This window comes from Podarcis raffonei, chromosome 7 (assembly GCF_027172205.1).
Source record: "Podarcis raffonei isolate rPodRaf1 chromosome 7, rPodRaf1.pri, whole genome shotgun sequence".
In the NCBI taxonomy this organism is placed as follows: Eukaryota; Metazoa; Chordata; class Lepidosauria; order Squamata; family Lacertidae; genus Podarcis; species Podarcis raffonei.
The window spans coordinates 10,958,474-10,977,698 of NC_070608.1; the positions used below are offsets into that span (position 1 = coordinate 10,958,474).

The 19,225-nt window shown below is 42.8% G+C and overlaps 1 protein-coding gene across 3 annotated transcripts in view; it reads left to right on the forward strand.

Moving 5' to 3' along the window:
* The first annotated feature begins 2,775 nt into the window (after window positions 1-2,775).
* Window positions 2,776-19,225, forward strand: part of DNAAF11 (dynein axonemal assembly factor 11) — a 40,117-nt gene continuing 23,667 nt past the window's right edge. The window contains exons 1-8 of one of the 3 annotated variants that reach the window (XM_053395282.1): window positions 2,777-2,902; window positions 5,270-5,437; window positions 6,584-6,661; window positions 10,685-10,857; window positions 12,079-12,317; window positions 12,762-12,950; window positions 16,640-16,717; window positions 18,747-18,812. In XM_053395282.1, coding sequence (XP_053251257.1) covers window positions 2,893-2,902; window positions 5,270-5,437; window positions 6,584-6,661; window positions 10,685-10,857; window positions 12,079-12,317; window positions 12,762-12,950; window positions 16,640-16,717; window positions 18,747-18,812 — 1,001 coding nt within the window. In that variant the 5' untranslated portion in view covers window positions 2,777-2,892. Of the gene's footprint in view, window positions 2,903-5,269; window positions 5,438-6,583; window positions 6,662-10,684; window positions 10,858-12,078; window positions 12,318-12,761; window positions 12,951-16,639; window positions 16,718-18,746; window positions 18,813-19,225 lie in introns of all 3 variants that reach the window. The other 2 variants (XM_053395280.1, XM_053395281.1) reach the window with 2 other exon arrangements.

A 19,225-nucleotide genomic window follows, 5' to 3' on the forward strand; every position in this document is an offset into this window, starting at 1 on the left:
CAAACTGATTTCATGAAAGGTTCATGTTTGGTTACCTGCATCCAGTTTTCCAAACTGGGTTGGGAGTAGATATGGGGAAACTCAAGTTCAGACTTCCCACTCAGGTCTGGAGGGCCTAGAAGGTACCATTGTCTCTCTCAGAATATGCCTACCTTACAGGGCTGTTGTGAGGATAAAGCACCACTCTGAGTTACTTGGAGGAAAGGCAGGATGTAAATAACTCAGTAAATTAGAATAAATAATGTCTTGCATTCAGTCCAGCTGTGTCACTCTGATTCCCTGCACCATAAATTTCTTGGTCAAGAAAAGTTCGGGATTTTTGTATCATTTGTGCACCTTTCTTACTTGCAATACTGTATAAACTATAATAAGAGCAAATCACCACGTTTTAGTGATACTTATAATCAAGGCACCTAATCCTGAAACCTATACTGTACTTGTTATTTGAACACATATTTTACAATAAAGTTTTTGATGCACATTAGTGCAATTATCATTTTTATGTTGCAGATACACTTGTTATTTTGAAATCTGAAGTATACATTTGGGAAGAAAGAAATCGCTTGGTTCCAAGTTTGTGGGGCAATGCAGAGCACTATACATTCAACTTGGTGTGCAAAATTGTGGCAGGCAAAAAGGTTGCATATGCAACCATCTACCTGTCCATCTGCTTTTCCTCATCTTCCATTATCCTATTACTCGTCTGCAGTGGGGTCATAGCTCAGAGACAGAACACATCCTTTGAGCCCTCAGGTTCGATCCTTGGCAAACACCAGCCCAAAAGTAGTCTCAGGGAGTAAGCGCTAGGAAGGCATCCCTGCAAAAGACCACGAGGAAGTGTTCCCTGCCAGACAGATGCTAATGACTAGTGCACATAGCTACTAACTGTTCCCTTTTTTAAAGGGAAATTCCCTTATTCTGAATAGGATTCCTCGCAAGAAAAGGGAAAAGTTGACAGCTATGCTAGTGCACTGTATTTTTGTACTTTCAGTGTTTCCAGGCTGTGACGCTTTATGGTTTACATTTTCGGTTCTTTGTTTTCTTTGTGTTATGCTTGCACTTTTTGTTTTGTTCACACACACACACACACACAAAGCATTGTAGAAGTTAGACCGATTCTCTATAAAGTGCACCTTGAGCCACCAGATGGTGCAATTTTACAGCTGAGTTTGTTGTCTTTCCTGCAGGTATCCTCCATGTGAACCCAAAAGCACTAATCCCTTCCCTCTCTGCCACAACTGCCCCTTAATAGAGGTATGCTGCTTCTGGACCTGGAGGTTCCATTTAGCTGCCATGGCCAATAAGCCATAAAAGTCCCGAGGGCCCTGAATCAGTCTAGCTGTGACTATGGGCAGTGAGTTCCATAGGTTTAATTAAGTCCAGGGAGTTCCATGTATGGATGAAGAGCAACCTAGAAACTGAATAAAAAAATAAAATAAATTTGCACAGTTTCAGGCCCCAGCGAAAATGTTCCTCTTCAACCAGGCCTTCTGTTGATCAACATCCTTTGTCCTTTTAATTGTGCGCATGTGTGTTACTGGCTTGTTTTTAATTACACATTTTTTGTTTTTGTTTTGCATTTCATGCTGTGAAATTCCTCCTTGAGATCTTTGGGTGAAGGGGTGGTATACAAATTTGTCAAACAACACTTGTTGTTGTTTAGTCGTTTAGTCGTGTCCGACTCTTTGTGACCCCATGGACCAGAGCACGCCAGGCACTCCTGTCTTCCACTGCCTCCCGCAGCTTGGTCAAACTCATGCTGGTAGCTTCGAGAACACTGTCCAACCATCTCGTCCTCTGTCATCCCCTTCTCCTTGTGCCCTCCATCTTTCCCAACATCAGGGTATTTTCCAGGGAGTCTTCTCTCCTCATGAGGTGGCCAAAGTATTGGAGCCTCAGCTTCAGGATCTGTCCTTCCAGTGAGCACTCAGGGCTGATTTCCTTCAGAATGGATAGGTTTGATCTTCTTGCAGTCCATGGGACTCTCAAGAGCCTCCTCCAGCACCAGAATTCAAAAGCATCAATTCTTCGGCGATCAGCCTTCTTTATGGTCCAGCTCTCACTTCCATACATCACTACTGGGAAAAGAATAGCTTTAACTATACGGACCTTTGTTGGCAAGGTGATGTCTCTGCTTTTTAAGATGCTGTCTAGGTTTGTCATTGCTTTTCTCCCAAGAAGCAGGCGTCTACTTCCCTTTTAAAGCCACAGTGGGGCGTTGTTTAGCATGCCTTACAACCCAAGCGAAGCCATTTTCGAGATTAAAATGCTTATTTCGCGAAGCGCAGGTGAGCTCGTGGCTTGATCCACGCCGCATTCGTGTTGCTCTATAATGTTGGCGTTATCCATTGTTTTTTAAGCCGCTTTGAGATTCATCCGGCACAGAAATACCGGCAACGTGGGAGGGCAGTAAATTGGGGACGCAAAAGAGAAAAGATTCTTCCCGCCAAAGGGGTGCGAACCCAACCTAGTGCTGTCCTACACTTCCGGCACAAAACCGAACTGCCTCCCCCCTTTCTAACCCCCTCCCCAAGTCCAGATAGCGAGGCCGGGGCTGGCTAGGCATTTCCTTGGCCTACAATGCACCCCCCTCGCCCCTGTCGGCTTGTCTGTGCATTCGCGTTGCTGAGAGCCAGCTCTGGAGCCTTAGAACACAAGCGTGGGCAAAACCCCCGCGAGAAAAGCCACTCGGCGTCCTCCGGTTCGGTGCCGGAATTGTATGAAGAGAGTTCCATTTCCCCAGCCCTTACCTCTTTAGCCGCCGCGAGGAAAGAGGAACGTAATATAAACCGCCGGGTAGGCCCCGCCCCCTGCGCTCGGTTGCCATGGCGACGGCGTCAGCCGTGAGGAGGAGGCCGCCGCCGAAGCAAAGCGAAGGCCCAGTCAGCGACCATGGGGCGCAGTGAGTCCCGCTTTCCTCGCGTCTTCGCCGGCGGGGTGGGGGAGAGGGGGGTGCAAACCGCTCGGCGCCGAGCCTGAGGGAAAAATGGGGCGGAGGGTGTGGTTTTTTTGGGGGGGGAGGGAGAAACCCCGGAACCGGTTTTCCCTGAGAGAACAGCAGGGGGCCTTGCGATGCCTTCAGAGCAGGACCTCGCCGTGCATTTAGAACGCGGCCAGCCGTCGTTTGTAACGGTCGCTCAAAGCACGTGACCCTGTCCCTGCCCCGCGCGCAAAGCCTCCTGGGAAATGCAGTTCCCACGCCCTTTCCTCACACCCCCTGCGCCTCGTGGCTCCTGGTGTTTGCTGCCACCTCTCGCCTGTCTCTGGAGCATGTGCAGAGGGCAGGAGCGTTCTTTCTCCCCACACCGTAGCTAAACAGCTGCATAACCTTTAGAAGACATCTGAAGGCAGCCCTATATAGGGAAGTTTCTTCTAATGTGTCGTGTTAGCTGGGCGGGGCCCTATTATTATTATTATTATTATTATTATTATTATTATTATTTCCCAGAGTGCCTGGGGCAACCCAGTCAGATGGACGGGTCCCTATTATTATTATTATTATTATTATTATTATTATTATTATTATATCCCAGAGTGCCTGGGGCAACCCAGTCAGATGGACGGGGCACTATTATTATTATTATTATTATTATTATTATTATTATTATTCAGGGCTGGATTTAGGTTCGATGAGGCCCTAAGCTACTGAAGATAATGGGGCCCTTTATATGTCCAGCTGTCCTTTGTCAACAATAAATTGTTGCTGTTTTTTGTGTTGAATATATGCTATATGGTAATTTATGGACCTAATAGGTATCTAAAGCCATTTGCACATAACAAAATATGTATTTTATCAAAGCAGTTGTTGAGCTGAAATACAATTAGGAAGAAGTATATTAATAGTGAAATAATTATTAAAATGATTTTATTTTATTTGTTTTTTATATTTTGGAAATGTACATCCAGTTGTTGTTTTTCCTTTAATTTTGGGGGGGTCCCTAAGAGAGTGGGGCCCTAAGCTATAGCTTGTTTAGCTTATACGTAAATCCGGCACAATATTATTGAGGAGGCATTTCTCCCCAAGCCAAGAGCATGTGCAGAGAACGTTTCTCAAGCCAAGGGGGAATGACTTTGAAGACGGTGGGCCTGAGCATGTACAGAGGACATATTCCCGTACAGGGAGCACGTGCTGAATAAGCTAAGGAGGCAAGGGCACCTGCAGGAAGCCTTTTTCAGCCTGCGGAAGGGGAGCTCATCTCTGTGCATATGCAGAGGGCGTTCCTGGTTCTGTCAGCCCAAAAACATGTGCAGAAGGGATTTCCAAGTCAAGAGCATGTGCTCAAGGGGGCAGCAGTGGTGGTGGTGGGGATAGTTGCCCCCCCCAATCAAGTAAATAAATAAAAATACTTAACTAAAAGTAGAAATTGTAGAAAGGTTTAGACATATTTTTTCTGAGCACTTCGGATCAATAGAAAGTAATATAAAACTACTGAGTGCTCACAATGTGCTCCCCCGCCTCTACCCCTCTCTCATAGTGAATAGACTACAAACTTAAGTAAGTTTAAACGCTTTACTTACGGTAACCAGAGGTCTCATTCATGCATTGTTCAGCGCTACAGCAAAAACAACACAGGTAAAAACTTCTGCAGTACAAATTGCAACAGTTCGTTTCAAACATGGAGTCTGGCACTCGGGAGCCCCAGTCTCATGTGCCTGGTCAGTTACGTGGTTCAAAAAGAAGAGAAAAGAGAGCAAAAGGAATAGGAAACAAGCCTTCCTCCCTCCCTCCCTCCCTCCCTCCCCCAAAATACGGGAGCATGACCCAGCTGAGCCTTTTCTAGAAATTTACAGCTTTGTGGTCTTTATTTACTAATTAGCATAGACATGCACTGTTAGGTTTAATTGCAAAATCTCCCACAAAAACAGCATTGGAATGCATTCTTTATGAGATCAGTTCTGCACATCATTTAACCAAGCTGATGTTGTTTTTTCCTGTGATGAAATTAATTTCCCCACAAAACACATATTTTATACACCACAGAAGTTCTCAGGTTCACTCACCAGGATCTTCAGGTAGGACTAGGAAAGCATCCTGTCTGAGACTCTGGAAAACTGCTGCCAGTCAGTGTCAACATTAATGAGCTGGACGGACCAATGGGCAGCTTCTATTTTTCTATTCTATTGCAAGAAGTATTGCCTTAGAAAAGTATCAAATGCAGAAGTGAGAATATAAAACCCACTTCTGGCTTTGATATCTTTCTAAGGCAATGAATGTGGCCTTACTTTATGGAAGGAATTGCTTCTGTATTTACTATGATATTTCTTTCAGTCACAGAAGAGCTAGTTAGACAAAGGGCAGAACATAACAACTGTGAAATCTTTTCCTTGGAAGAAATTTCCTTACACCAGCAGAATATAGAGAAAATAGAACATCTTGACAAATGGTGCCGGGATTTGAAAATTCTGTATCTTCAAAATAATCTGATCCCCAAAATTGGTGAGTAAACTCAGTGATGTATTAATCTGTCTGACAGCTGAAAATGGTCTAAGATGATATTGGGAGGGGGAAAGTTTTAAAAGGGATAAGGTGTTCAAGGCCCATAACGTTTTAAGAAGAGAAAACAGCTTTCAAAAACTCCTTTCTGTTTTGTCCTATACAAATAGTTCACAAGCTATAACCAGGAAGTTGTTCATTAATTTACCTTTCTGCTTCCTCTGAAACTTACAAATGCGGTGAGTAAATTGTGTATAGGGTCACTCCCTTAATCTCAAGAAGCTGGTGTAAAGCAAGCTGTCATTTTAAGCCAGCATAGAGTGATGCCAGATCCAAAACTCCTTCAGGAGCAAGCCTTCTGCCTGCTGAGCTGGTTCAAGCCTATCAAAAAAGTAAACAAGCCTTTAAAATAGCTTGTCTTACACTTCCATTTTTTGCCAGGTCATAGGACTTGGCGATCACATGGTCGGCGGTTCGAATCCCCGCGGCGGGGTGCGCTCCCGTTGTTCAGTCCCAGCGCCTGCCAACCTAGCAGTTCGAAAGCACCTCCGGGTGCAAGTAGATAAATAGGGACCGCTTACCAGCGGGAAGGTAAACGGCGTTCTGTGTGCTGTGCTGGCTCGCCAGATGCAGCTTGTCACGCTGGCCACGTGACCCGGAAGTGTCTGCGGACAGCGCTGGCTCCCGGCCTATAGAGTGAGATGAGCGCACAACCCTAGAGTCTGGCAAGACTGGCCCGAACGGGCAGGGGTACCTTTACCTTTTATGAGCATCCTGCTTAAATCCCTGCTGCCTGTTCCTGCTCCCAGAATGCTGCTTTTGGGGGACAGAGATCCAATCCCATTCTTAGCAGAGCCACTGTCATCTCAATTCCCCTTCCATTTGAACTGAATTCATTCACTAGTCTTCTAATTTATTTGAATGGAATGGTAATGCTTTGATTCATCCTCTTAAAAATATAGAGAGAGGTGCAGAAATGAAATGAATAATAATAGTATTAATAACACTGTGGTCTTTTGGCTTCTTGAAGACTTTTTTTTTTTTGGCCTGTTTTAATTTCTGCTCAGTTGGTAATTTAAAAACTATTACTGTGTCTTCATTAAGCCTAACCTTGCAGATTGACGTGATCATTAATAAATTCTGTTTCAGAAAATGTTAGCAAACTGAAGAAACTTGAATATTTAAATTTGGCTTTAAACAACATTGAAAAAATTGAGAATTTGGAAGGTAAGATCTTTGCCTTACAAAAAAAAATATGTAAGTCATGCTTGTTAATATGGAAAAGGATTCATCTTTTTATGATAGAGAATGGTACTGCTGAAACCCTGCTGGATTCTGGGCACACATGGATTTTCTGTTTCTCGGAAGGAGATATTTATTAACTTGTCTAGGTTCAAGTTATTGAACCTGTCAACAGAAGGAATATCAAGCAGAGATGTTTGCATTCAGCAAGTGGAACAAACTTTATCCAGCTTGAGACACCTCCTTGAATTGACAGGTGATGCTCAATATAAGTACTTCCATGCCAGGCTTATTCATTAGTCTGGGTGAGAAAGAGACCTGCTCTCACTTGAGTTTTGTCTGCAGGGGATCCTTTCCCAACAGCCTGTGACATCAAAACATTGTACGTGATCTTCACACATAAGTCCTTCAGCCCACAGAATTTTGTTGATACGTTATTTGAGTGAGCTGGCACAACACTAGATTGAAGCTTTGGAGTACAGTGGAACCTCGTGCTATGGATGGGATCCGTTCTGGAGGCCCGTCCATAACACAGAACTGACGCATGTTGAAGCACTGTGTCTGCGCATGCGCACGGTGTGATTTAGCTCTTCTGCGCATGCGCGAGCGGCAAAACCCCGAAGTAACTCGTTCCGGTACTTCTGGGTTGCCGTGGGACACAACACGAAAACACGTAACCTGAAGTAGACGCAACATGAGGTATGACTGCATTGTGCTTAAATAGTCATGGCAATATATTTCGAGTGATTGCCCAATTCTCCAGTGCGGCAGTTGGACTGCTGAACTATGCAAGCTAGCCAAAAGGTAGCTGTGCAGTCGGACTGGTTAATCAAATATCTTCTGTAAGGCTGTGCATTTAAATGGTGGTAAGATTAATTTAGGGCCAGTATATTCTAGTATGCCTCACCCTCATCTCTAGAAATGGATCCTTGGCTATGCTGTTTCTAGAATTCTTAGGGTTAGGGGGATGACTTGATTTTGAGAACAAAATGTGAGCTTCTAACATTTCAAGCATGTCACTGTTTCTCTCCCACAAAAAGCAGGAGGCTTCAGGGGGAGAGTTTTATTGTGAGGAGAAAGTGCTGGAGACCTGTTTTGTTTGTTTATATAATGTGCAGGTTGGGCAGATGGAAAGCAGGTGTGCATGCAAGCAGACAGGAACATAGCTTAGTTTCACCCTTGGAAGCTCTGCTTTATGTCTGAAATCTCAGAGAGCTACTGCCAGCCAGCGTAGATGCTGCTGGCTCAGTGATGTCCTGACTCCGCCATACCAGGTGGGAATAAAGTCAAGGCCAGCCAGCCTTGAGTAGATCCAGGTGAGCAGCTTGCTCCAACAAAGGCTGGAGGTAAACAGGCTTTTATGAGTACTTCCCTCCACTCTGCCCTTTCCAGGCTCTAGTCCTTTGGCCTGAAGACTATGGATCTGAGAGGGTTGTCTCCTTGGCTTGAAGACAAGTGCCTCACATTCTTTCTGTGAACTCCCACCTGGTGTGCAGACACAGCAGTGCAGGAGGGACTAGATTCCTCCACCGAGTCAGGCTCAGAGGACGGCATCTGTGAGTTTCCTGACTCAGGCTCTACAAGTTCTCGACCACCAGCGTAAGGTTCCATGGGCTCCAAACCATCAGCCTTGAGAACCAGGTCCTATTCCCCAGCTGGCCATGCAGCAGCCCTAGACTTGGCCAGCTCTTCTGACTCTGACTCTGAGATGGAGGATGTGGCCATGAAAAATGAACCAAAGATCTGGCTCAATATCAGCTTCATATGTTAATCTGATTGTGTAGGAGGGCAGCCATTTGAAAACTGTAGCACCTTTAATAGTCGTGTAGAAGAGGGGACTTCAGCAGGTGCAGCTTGCATGATATGCTTCAGGGCTGAAATCCACTTTTCTATACATCTATTAAAGGTTCAGGAGCCCTGTCCACCTTTTCATCTTGTTATCCCATCTTTCAGCAGAGGAAATGAGATAATGTAGACTTTTTTGGGAGTAAGTTCCACTGAAAACTGTGGAGTTTACTTCTCAGTAGACCTGTGTAAGATTGCAGTGTGAGGCTGTGTTCTACATCCATTTGCCCAAAATTAAGTCTGACTGAGCTTAGGGGGAGTCACTTCTGAATGTTAGTTACATTCTTCACAGCACAAGCCAGTTATGAAAGAATGTGGAAAAATCACAGACCAATTTAGCAACCAATTGCAGGAGAAACATTCAGTGTGCAAGGCAGAAGCATATTGCTGTAGCTAGAGTCTCTTTAAAAATGGAAACTGATAACAGCCCAAATGAATGCTAAGATTAATCAGAATATAAATGAAGTTCCCAGTATATTATTGCATATAACTCTGGAGAACTACTGTTTCTCCCTTCTGATTTCATCCTGCTTTTCTGTGAGACAACTGTATCGACGAAAGAATTTCCACCTTGGAAGCTCAGAGTTGCAAAATTAACCCTCTAATCATCTGGGTCACATAAAACTATAAATCTTAGACGTATTATATATAATCTGATTGAATTTTTCCCTTTTTTGAGATGGGGTCCACCCCAGGCTAAGCACCTCTAATAGATTATATCCTATAAGAACATGTCTACGATCAAAGGAAAGCAAAAGTTCCTAGTGGCCACATGTAGAGAACAGGAGGGAGCAAATGGTCTAAATACAGGAAGCAGGTGCAAGACAGAAATGATAGCAATTACAGTTCTGTACTATTCCCTCTGCTACAGGAGTGTTAAGGCTAAGATTTCTTGTATGCTAGCTGGGCAAAGCAACAGTCCAGCAAAGGGGCAATGTTTCAGGGCAAGGTTGCTAAAATAATTTAAATAATCCTGCTGTATATGATCCGGAAAGGTATCAGCTCTAAATGGGATTACCCACTAGCAAGTCAGTAGAGAGACATTAATTGTTCTGTTTATTTAGGGCTACTGATGTGTTCTTGTTAAGGCTATTAAGATGGATAAATAAATAAAGATAAAATAAATACTTATTCACACAGTACATAGTTAAACTGTGGAACTTGCTCCCACATAGGGCAGTGATGGCCACCAACTTAGATGGCTTTAAAAGAGGATTAGACAAATTCATGTAGGCGAGGGCTATCAATGGCTGCTAGTAATTATGCCTGTGCTCCACCTCCACAGTTGGAGGCAGCAATGCTTTTTGAATTTTCTTGAAAGACCTACATTGGCTCCCAGTACGTTTCTGAGCACAATTCAAAGTGTTGGTGCTGACCTTTAAAGCCCTAAATGGCCTCGGTCCAGTATATCTGAAGGAGCGTCTCCACCCCCATCATTCAGCCTGGACACTGAGGTCCAGTGCCGAGGGCCTTCTGGCGGTTCCCTCATTGTGAGAAGCCAAGTTACAGGGAACCAGGCAGAGGGCCTTCTCGGTAGTGGCACCCGCCCTGTGGAACGCCCTCCCACCAGATGTCAAAGAGAACAACAACTACCAGACTTTTAGAAGACATCTGAAGGCAGCCCTGTTTAGGGAAGCTTTTAATGTTTGATGCATTACGGTATTTTGATATTTTGTTGGAAGCAGCCCAAAGTGGCTGGGGAAGCCCAGCCAGATGGGCAGGGTTTAAATAATGAATTATTATTACTATGATGATGAGGAGGAGGAGGAATACCAGCTGCTGGAAAGCACAGGAAGAGAGGGTGCTGTTGTGCTTGAATCCTGCTCACTTCCCACAGGCATTTGGTTGGCCACTGTGAGAACAGGATGCTGGACTAGATAGGTCAGAAGCAAACTCTGCACGTAGTTCTCAATTTTTACACATATCAAATGAACATCCTCTTTAATTGACTCTTCTGTTTTACAAGAAGTCTGAGTTAAAAACAAGCACACTTTCCTAATTTTTAAGATGTCAGTTGTCTTCTTAGAATCTGACGTTTTTGTTTGTGAATTGAAAGGCAAGCAGGAGCTGTGTCCCATGATGACTTGGAGGTGAGAGGGTGTGCTTATTAAATGAAGAGTTAATAATGATTTTTCTTTAAACCCTCTCATATTTGCCAAATAGGCTGTGAAGAATTGCAGAAGCTGGATTTGACAGCTAATTTTGTTGGAGAATTGTCCAGTGTTAAGGCCCTGAAAAACAACATACACCTTAAAGAGCTCTTCCTTACCGGAAACCCCTGCACTGATTTTGAAGGTTATAGGCAGTTTGTCGTTGCTACCCTTCATCAACTCAAAGTACGTCTCATGTAAAATATTAACTGCAAGCACCTTTGTGTCAAGGGCCAGGTTAATCCAACACACTAAAGCAAAATATAGATTAGAGATGTAGCATTAATTTGGTTCATTTGTTTTACCAGTTGAACACAGTAGGGCTTAGACACGAATTAATTAATTCAAAGTCTTTATACTCTGCCCTTCCTCCAGATTAGAGCACAGTGTGGCTGATAATACAACATGCAGTATAAACAGTAATATAAAACAAAGCAAAGCCATATATCCACTGTAAAAACAGCAGCATTAAGCCTCCACTCTAACCAGTATCCATCACTATCAGGTTCCAAAGGCTGGGGCAAATAATTATGTTTTGACCTGTTTTCTAAAAATGGCTAACGTGGAGAGTCGTTGTATAGGTTTGCATTGTATAGGTCTCAACTGTTAATCAACTAAAAACATGCATTTGATTAATTGGGCAGGATATAATTTCTTAATTATTTTTAATACATGTGCTAATAAATATGCATATTGCCAGTACCATCCTAAAAGAGGAACATAGGATGGATTTCCTTCTCTAAGATGGTACCTCTTCCAACACATGGATGCATGATCTAAAAATAAAGGCAGTATGCTTCTTAACTATGGTTTTTAATCAGGGGCAAATTTTGCATATTTTAATCTTTTCACCTGATGTTTACTAGGCAAGATGAAAAGAAGGAATTGGTAAAAGTCAAGTTTATGACCACTGACTGACTTGCTTTTGATTTTTCCTGGAGCAAAACATAGCTGTACGTACACCAGTCTTGTTAATAGTTTGTAAAAACTAGTCCACATGTAATTACGTTTTAGACTCTTGTCTAAAACTTCTGTTTCCTTCATGAAGTTAAAAATGATTTGCGTAAAGTAGCTTTAAGAAACATACACAGTGTGGCATCAAGTAACCTCCACAATGACCCAGTTCAGGTATAACAGGAAATCATACTTTGCTGTGATGTGAAAGAGCCACAATAAACCACTTTGGGTGTACAACTCTGGAAGAGTTTGCAATAAGCCAATGTGATCTTTGGCCTGAAGAAGGTTAGTCACCTGGGCTATAGTATGCTGAGGTCAAGCATCATGGAGAATCAGTGGGTAGTTTTTATTTCCGTTGTATACTAAAATGGATTTAATAAAAATGATTGAATGGGGGGTGGATTTCTTTGGTGTTTGTATTGAGCTTTTATTTTGTTCCCTCCCTTTAAGTTTTTGGATTCTAAAGAGATAGGACGTTCAGAGAGGATTCAGGCTTTTCAGAGCTACCCTGAGGTAGCAAAACAAATCCAAGAGCAGGAGAAGGCCTACCTGATTAAAAGAAGACAAGAAAAAGAAGAGGCACAGAGAAGGATACAAGAAAAGCAGGAGAAAAAGAAGAAAAACGAGAATCAAAAGAAATATAATCCAGGATACGATGGACGGTGGTACACAGACATCAATAACAGCATGTATGTGTTTTTATTAGCCTATTTTATATCTTTCTCTTGATACAGATTTTTTTTTCTGCCCTGGAAAGACTTATGTATAGCATAATGGTAGGCTATCATATGTCTCTTTAGGTCACACAGGGCTCTCATGTGCTGAGAATCTCCGTCAGTATCTGCCCTGCCATCTGAAGCAAAATGGGTGCAACCTGGAGAAATGGCCTTCTCTGTGGTGGCACCATAATTATGGAATTACTTCCTCTATGAGACTTGCCTGGCATCCACATTGCTAAACTTTAAGCGCCTGGTGAAAACATTTTTATTCCCAGACTTTTACATTTTTAGCTGCCACTTTCAATCATATTTTATTACAGTGTAATGCATGCCATAAATATTATTGAAAAGCGGGGTATGATTTAAAATTAATAAAGTTTCAAAGATACTTTGTGTGCGTGTTGCTTTTTTCAGCCCATATTCTGTAAGAGAGAAAGAGAACCAGCAGAAGGCTGAAGAAGGAAATGAATACCGTGATTTAGTGATAAAGGAAGATGATGAAGAAGAGAGAGCCTTTTGGGAGGAACCTGTGCCTCATACTCCGGAGGCTAGGTTAGAAGCTCACAGATATATTGAAGAAAAAAATAAAGCAAAAGAAAACAGGTATAATTCTAATGCACTTTTGCCATGTTTGCACTGATTTTCACTTATCCACAATACCAAATATTGTTAATCTTTGCCCCTTCTATCTCAGCGACATTCAGCATCGCTTAGGTCTAATGACTATAATCTGCACAACATCTTTATTGCAGAAATAAAAAAGTAGAGATAGCTGTGTGGGACTGTAAGAAAAGATCCAGAATCCTTATTAGGGCAGTAACTATTATGCCACAAAAATATTGCAGATGTTGCCTATGAGTGTCTGCTGTAGATTAAAGGTAAAGGTAAAGGTACCCCTGCCCGTACGGGCCAGTCTTGCCAGACTCTAGGGTGGTGCGCTCATCTCACTTTATAGGCCGGGAGCCAGCGCTGTCTGGAGACACTTCCGGGTCACGTGGCCAGCGTGACAAAGCTGCATCTGGCAAGCCAGCGCAGCACACGGAACGCCGTTTACCTTCCCGCTGGTAAGCGGTCCCTATTTGTCTACTTGCACCCGGAGGTGCTTTCGAACTGCTAGGTTGGCAGGCGCTGGGACCGAACGACGGGAGCGCACCCCGCTGCGGGGATTCAAACCGCCGACCATGTGATCGGCAAGTCCTAGGCGCTGAGGTTTTACCCACAGCGCCACCCTGCTGTAGATTGTACCCATATAAATGCCCCGTGGTACCCTGCAGTAGTTTAAAGCAGTGGTTAAAGCAAGTTAAAGCAAGTTAAGGTAAGTGAGGTGATGCTTGAGTACAGGAAATGGTAAAAGCTTGGAAGTGATCTTCCTCCAGTAGAGAAGGGGATCTGTGGGTGGATTGCTTCCATTCGCTCCACTAGATGGGACTAATCAAATTCTCTCATGAGACTGGCTGAGTGGTGACTGAGCCATGAAATCTCAGGTTCAAATCTTGTATCTGTGCCAGAATTGCACTATGGTTCTGCCCAGGTCGTTGAGTAGTTTAAAATTTATCCCAGTGTTGCAGGAGCTACTCTTAGATAAGATACTCCCATGTAGCTGGGAGAATAGGCAAGATGTTCTCCTTCAGCACCAGTGTGCTTGGTGGGTGGGAAATAATACTGGCCTACTTTGCAGTGTCTTTGTGGAGGTTCCTGAGATAATGAATATGAAGCACTTCATATACTCTATGCTCTAGATCTGCACTGGTTGCCTATTTCCTACTGGACCAAGTTCAAGGTCTTACTATCAGTATATTAAGCCCTTAATACAGAAGTTTTCAACCTTTTTGTTGTTTTTTAAAAAAATGATATTTATTCAAAATTTCATCAATACATAAACAAAAACAAGAAAAACAAAAAATACAGCAAAAAATAAAACAAGAAGAAAAACCAAAAAAGAAAAAAGAAAAGTACATATCTCAGATTACAACTTTTCATTTGCTTATTTCTTGAACTTCCTCACACCTCCCTTTTTGTATTCTAGTTTAATTCATTTATTCCAGCAAATTCATCCCACGTTTCTCAATTTTAATTTTAATAATTAATCTTCACAATCTATCTTATTTATTAATTCAACATAACCTTTCCATCTTTTAATTTAATCTGTTATTCAATTTACCTTAATCTCTTTAACCTTATCTTATCTTAAAAATCTTAAAATTTCAAAGTTTACGTCATATTCATTCATATCTCCTTAAATCATTTCTGCTAAAGCCAATTTAGTTCCTTTCCGGCATATTTCCTGGTATTTCATTAATGTTGCACTAATTCCAAAATTAACAAAAGAATTTCCCTTGATATCTCTAATTTTTATCCAACGTCCCTTCTTCCTGGTTTCGGGTCATGTCAGTCCTTTCTGTCCATTACATCCAGTCCATCAATCTGGTGTTCTTATGTCCGAGGCCCTTAAGTCTCTTCTAGGCCCCTTCTGCACATTTTCTTGTCCTTGTTTGTGCTTACACACTTCTTTGTCTGTTGTTGATTTCTTGGGGAGTGGGTCTCCGGAGGGTTCCAGGTTTTCAACCTTTTTGAGTCCATGGCTCCCTTAACCAACTACATTCTTTCTGCAGCACTTCTGTAGGGCTTAGAAGCCCAGTTATGTCACCCGTTGCCTGTAGAAATGACAGCCTCTCACCCTTTTTCAAATACACTCCCTTGTGGAGTGTTCCTTCAGCCACTTCTCCTCTCCCCTCTCCTTGGGAGTCCTTCGGGCAAATGCTGCTGTTGTCCCTGGTCTCTGAGCTGCCCCCCCCCACCCCGCCCCAAACAGAGGTGCCTCCCAGAGGCACCATTCGCATGCAGAGCTTATAGCCAGGGCTGCTGCAATAAACAACTGTGCAAGCTTTTGGGAGGCAGGGACATGAGAGGGCATCAGAGGAGGGAGGGAAAGAAAGAGGGACAGATCCCAGTGTTGCCCGCGGCACCCCTGACCATCATTCAAGGCACCCCAGCGTGCCATGGCACACAGGTTGAAAACCACTGCCTTAATAGATTGGGGCCAGTTTACTTGCAGGATTGCTTCACCCCGTATATGACCACTTGGTCACTTTGATCTGCAGAACTGGCACTGTTATAAGTTGCACATACTTCTCATTCAGCACCTGTAAGAAATCCGACTTTTAAGTGTGGCAAAACCTATGCTTTGGAACCTATCCTTTCCTCTTGAAATCAGGCAAGCATTTTCACTGTACTTTTGCAGACCCATTGCACAAAATATATGTGTGTGACACACTCTCCCTGTGGGAGGGCATAAGCCTTTCAGTTTTAAAAAACACTGACTTAAGCATATGGAGTACAGTGGTACCTCTAGTTGTGTACTTAATCTGTTTCGGGGTGCCATTCGCACCCTGAAAAGTCCGCAACTAGAGCGCCTCTTCCGCGCATGTGTGCAGCACGATTGAGCGCTTCTGTGCATGCACGAAGTGCGCAGATCACTTCTGCCCATGCGCAAAGCGCACAGATCGCTTCTGCACATGTGCGTGTGGCAAACCCGGAAGTAAACACTTCCGGGTTTGCCGCATTCGTAAGCTGAAAGTCCGTAACGAGCGGAACGCAACTAGAGGTACCACTGTATATTCCAGCGTGCTTATATTTTGCTAAGGGCAGGAGGGGAAGATTTTGCAGAGAGATTGGGGGTTAGACTATTGCAGTTCTATTTGCGGAATATTTGCTGGCTCCAGTGCTCACGAAGAAGCAGCCACCATCTCTACATTAGAACTCGTTGCGATAACCATACATGACTTGCTTTCAAAGTACCATGGAGAGCTCCTCTTTTTAAGGTTCCATTGCATGCAGTGAAATCAGCCAAGCACTCCTTCTTTACAATGTTATTCATGCACCATGTTCAAACAGCAGGGGCATAGGCACCTTGGTTATAAGTATACTCCTTTGGGAGTAAGTTTCATTAAAATTAGGTGCTTAAGACTAGCATTGACAGAGCAGTTATTTGGAAATAGCATAAAATCCTTCTGTTTGGATTGGCATTTATTATCCAAGAACTGAGCCAATTGGGGGATCACAACGTAACTGACTGCAGTTTTAACTTTGTTTGCATTTCTAAAGTAGAGCAATATGCCAGGTGTCCTCCTTGCATTAAGCAAATGTTTTTGTGTTTTATTTAAAAGCTAGTTCACACCCAAAAATCTTCCTCTTGCCTTCCCATTTCTGTCTTGGTTACCTTGAAGAAAGGATGAGAAAGAGAGAAAAAACAATAAAATACTGAAAATCCTTTCCTCACTTTTCTTTGTCAGAGAGCAAACCAAGAAAGAGAAACCACCGAGGACTTTAATCACTCCAGAAGGAAGAGTTCTGAATATAAACGAACCTAAGTATGTAAGGAGGAATGATCACTTGGGTTGTGCGGCCTTTTAGTGATGGAATTGGTTAAGTTATACACAGTTTTGAGAATTTACCAGAAATTGTTGTGTCAGATTCTAAAATCTCACGATATAAATGTATATGCACATATGAATTTTCCATATTTCCCCAAATCCATATGCTGCATACACTTGTTTCAAGTTATGGAGAATTTTTGAATAGACATCAAGACCCCACACTTAGTTCCTCCAGTCCCTTAGGTAGGATTTCCACATTAAAGACGATCTGGCCTTTGCTGCTTTTCTTTATTCAGATCAAGTAAGTTACAAAGAGAATGAATAAATCTTTGCTGCGTACCTGAGTGCCATGAGAAGAAAGAAGAATAGTGGCAGGAAGGAAATATTGATGTTTACCTACAGTGTCTCACAAGAAGCGCACCGTTTTATCGATGTCTCTGCTTTGCTGTAAAAATGTGTTGACAGCTGTACGAAAATAGGAGTAGCTTGCTTGTGTGAAGACGTCAAGTGTGTAATATCTTAAAATGTTGTGTTGACAGATTGGAATTATGGTTCTGGGAGCTACAGACATATTGAAGAAAGCTCTAGAGCCCCAGAGACTCGTGTTGTCAATAGTTACTGAATGATATGTACTATTGCCTTCTTTCAATGGATTCATATTGAGGGCCAGATTTTTATAAACTGTTAAGCAGGTTTGTGAGAAGCAGTAATATCCCCCCCTCCCAGTGCAACTCAGTTTCACAACGTCATTTTAATGCAGAGATGATTTAATGCATTTTAATGCTCTCTTTGGCCCTTCTATTTGCTGGTCTACAATTGTTCCTGGCCAGTGGACATGGGGGCTGAGGCTGATTTGAGTTAGAGTCCAATAATATGGTTCCCCTTCCCTGTTTGAATGCATGTGAAAAATGTTGGATTGGTGAAATCGAACTATACCAAGGTTATTATAATTCTTAGCCTTTAAATAGCACTTTGGAGCATTCCAAAGGTTTTACAAACGGTGGGCAACATCCAACAATGTAGCTCCATTTGCTCAGAGATTTCTCTTTGTGCCATGAAACTTCCCCTCCCTCTTCTCTCCCTGTGTGCCATTCCTAAATGTGCTCTGGAGCGTTAGGGGAACCTTTCCAGAACAGATTTAGGGGGCATGTGGGGATTGCTTGAGGAGAAGGAGGAGAAGCTCCATTGCACAGCCAAAAGTCCTTGACTTTGGTTGGATACTGCCCATTATATTAGCTTACATTGCAGAGCAGGGGTTGAGACTAAGAAAATAATGGCTTCCCTAAGGCTATCAAGAGGCAAGATACAAAACAGTTTTTTTAAAAAAAATTATCAGTCTCTTAGCTACTATACTAAACTCTCGCCCCTTCTCACTCTGGTGTTGTAACATCCCATGTGATAACCTGACCTGTACTGGATGGAGAACACTGAAACCAAAACAGATCTATCAGAGCTATAGAGAAGGACCATGTTTTGCATGGAGGAAGTCCCAGGTTCAGTCCCTGGGTATCCAGTAGTTTCTGTGTGAGAGACTGGAGCGCTGCACTGGTCAGAGTAGACCAAAATGGGCCAGATGGCAGATTCGTATGTTCCTATCCCAAATACTTTTATCATCTTATATACTGATTTTCTCAATGGTTTGCTCAAGGATTTCAGTTTGTAGAGTAATGCATAGCTCAGTAAAGCTAGTTGAAATAATGGGACCTGGAAAGCACTTTGCAAAACAAATTCTGTTCCTGCTAGAAGAATAATGTTCGACCATCACCCCTTCTTGTTTGTTTTTGGCCAGCAGGTGTCTCTCTTCCAGCACTGATATATAGTTTTGAATTAAACTGACCTCGTGTCACTCACGAGCAATAAACCAGAGCACAGTTTGTGTGATATTCTGTAGGATTCTGCAGATATGTTAAAAAAAAGAAGTATGTCTTTGTTAATGCTAAATCTAAAGCAACTGGTAGTTGAAGTCTGCACATTGTTTCTTTCATTTCTAGTAATGTGGAAATCTTTTTGCTATTATTGCTAGGCTTCCTTTCTCTTTAAAAGATGATGAAGCAAACAACCAATTCATCTTGGATCTTGCTGTATACAGGTCAGAAAAAAATCACTATATTTGCACTGCTGCTGTGCCTGCTTTTGGACACTGCTGAATGTTATTAGTTACTCAACTGTTGGCTTTCCATTCATACTTTCATATGCACAGTGGATGGTTTTAGATTGGCTATGTGAAGCAGCAAATATTATATTGCACATGTTTGCCTGTTTGTTTTCCGTAACTGGGCCAAATACCAGTGTTGTGGGAGAAGGGAGAGTTTTGACATCAAGGAAAATGCTTCAGGGCAGACCATTAGCACACTCACACAAGCCTCAACCCGAGTCATGCGCCCCCAAGGCTGCTTTAAAAAAATGAAATAAAGAGATGGGCGATCTGACGGCATCTCATCTACTTTGGCCCTTAGTGCAAAAGTACTGAACTGGATTTCATTTGCAGGTTTGATGCAATTT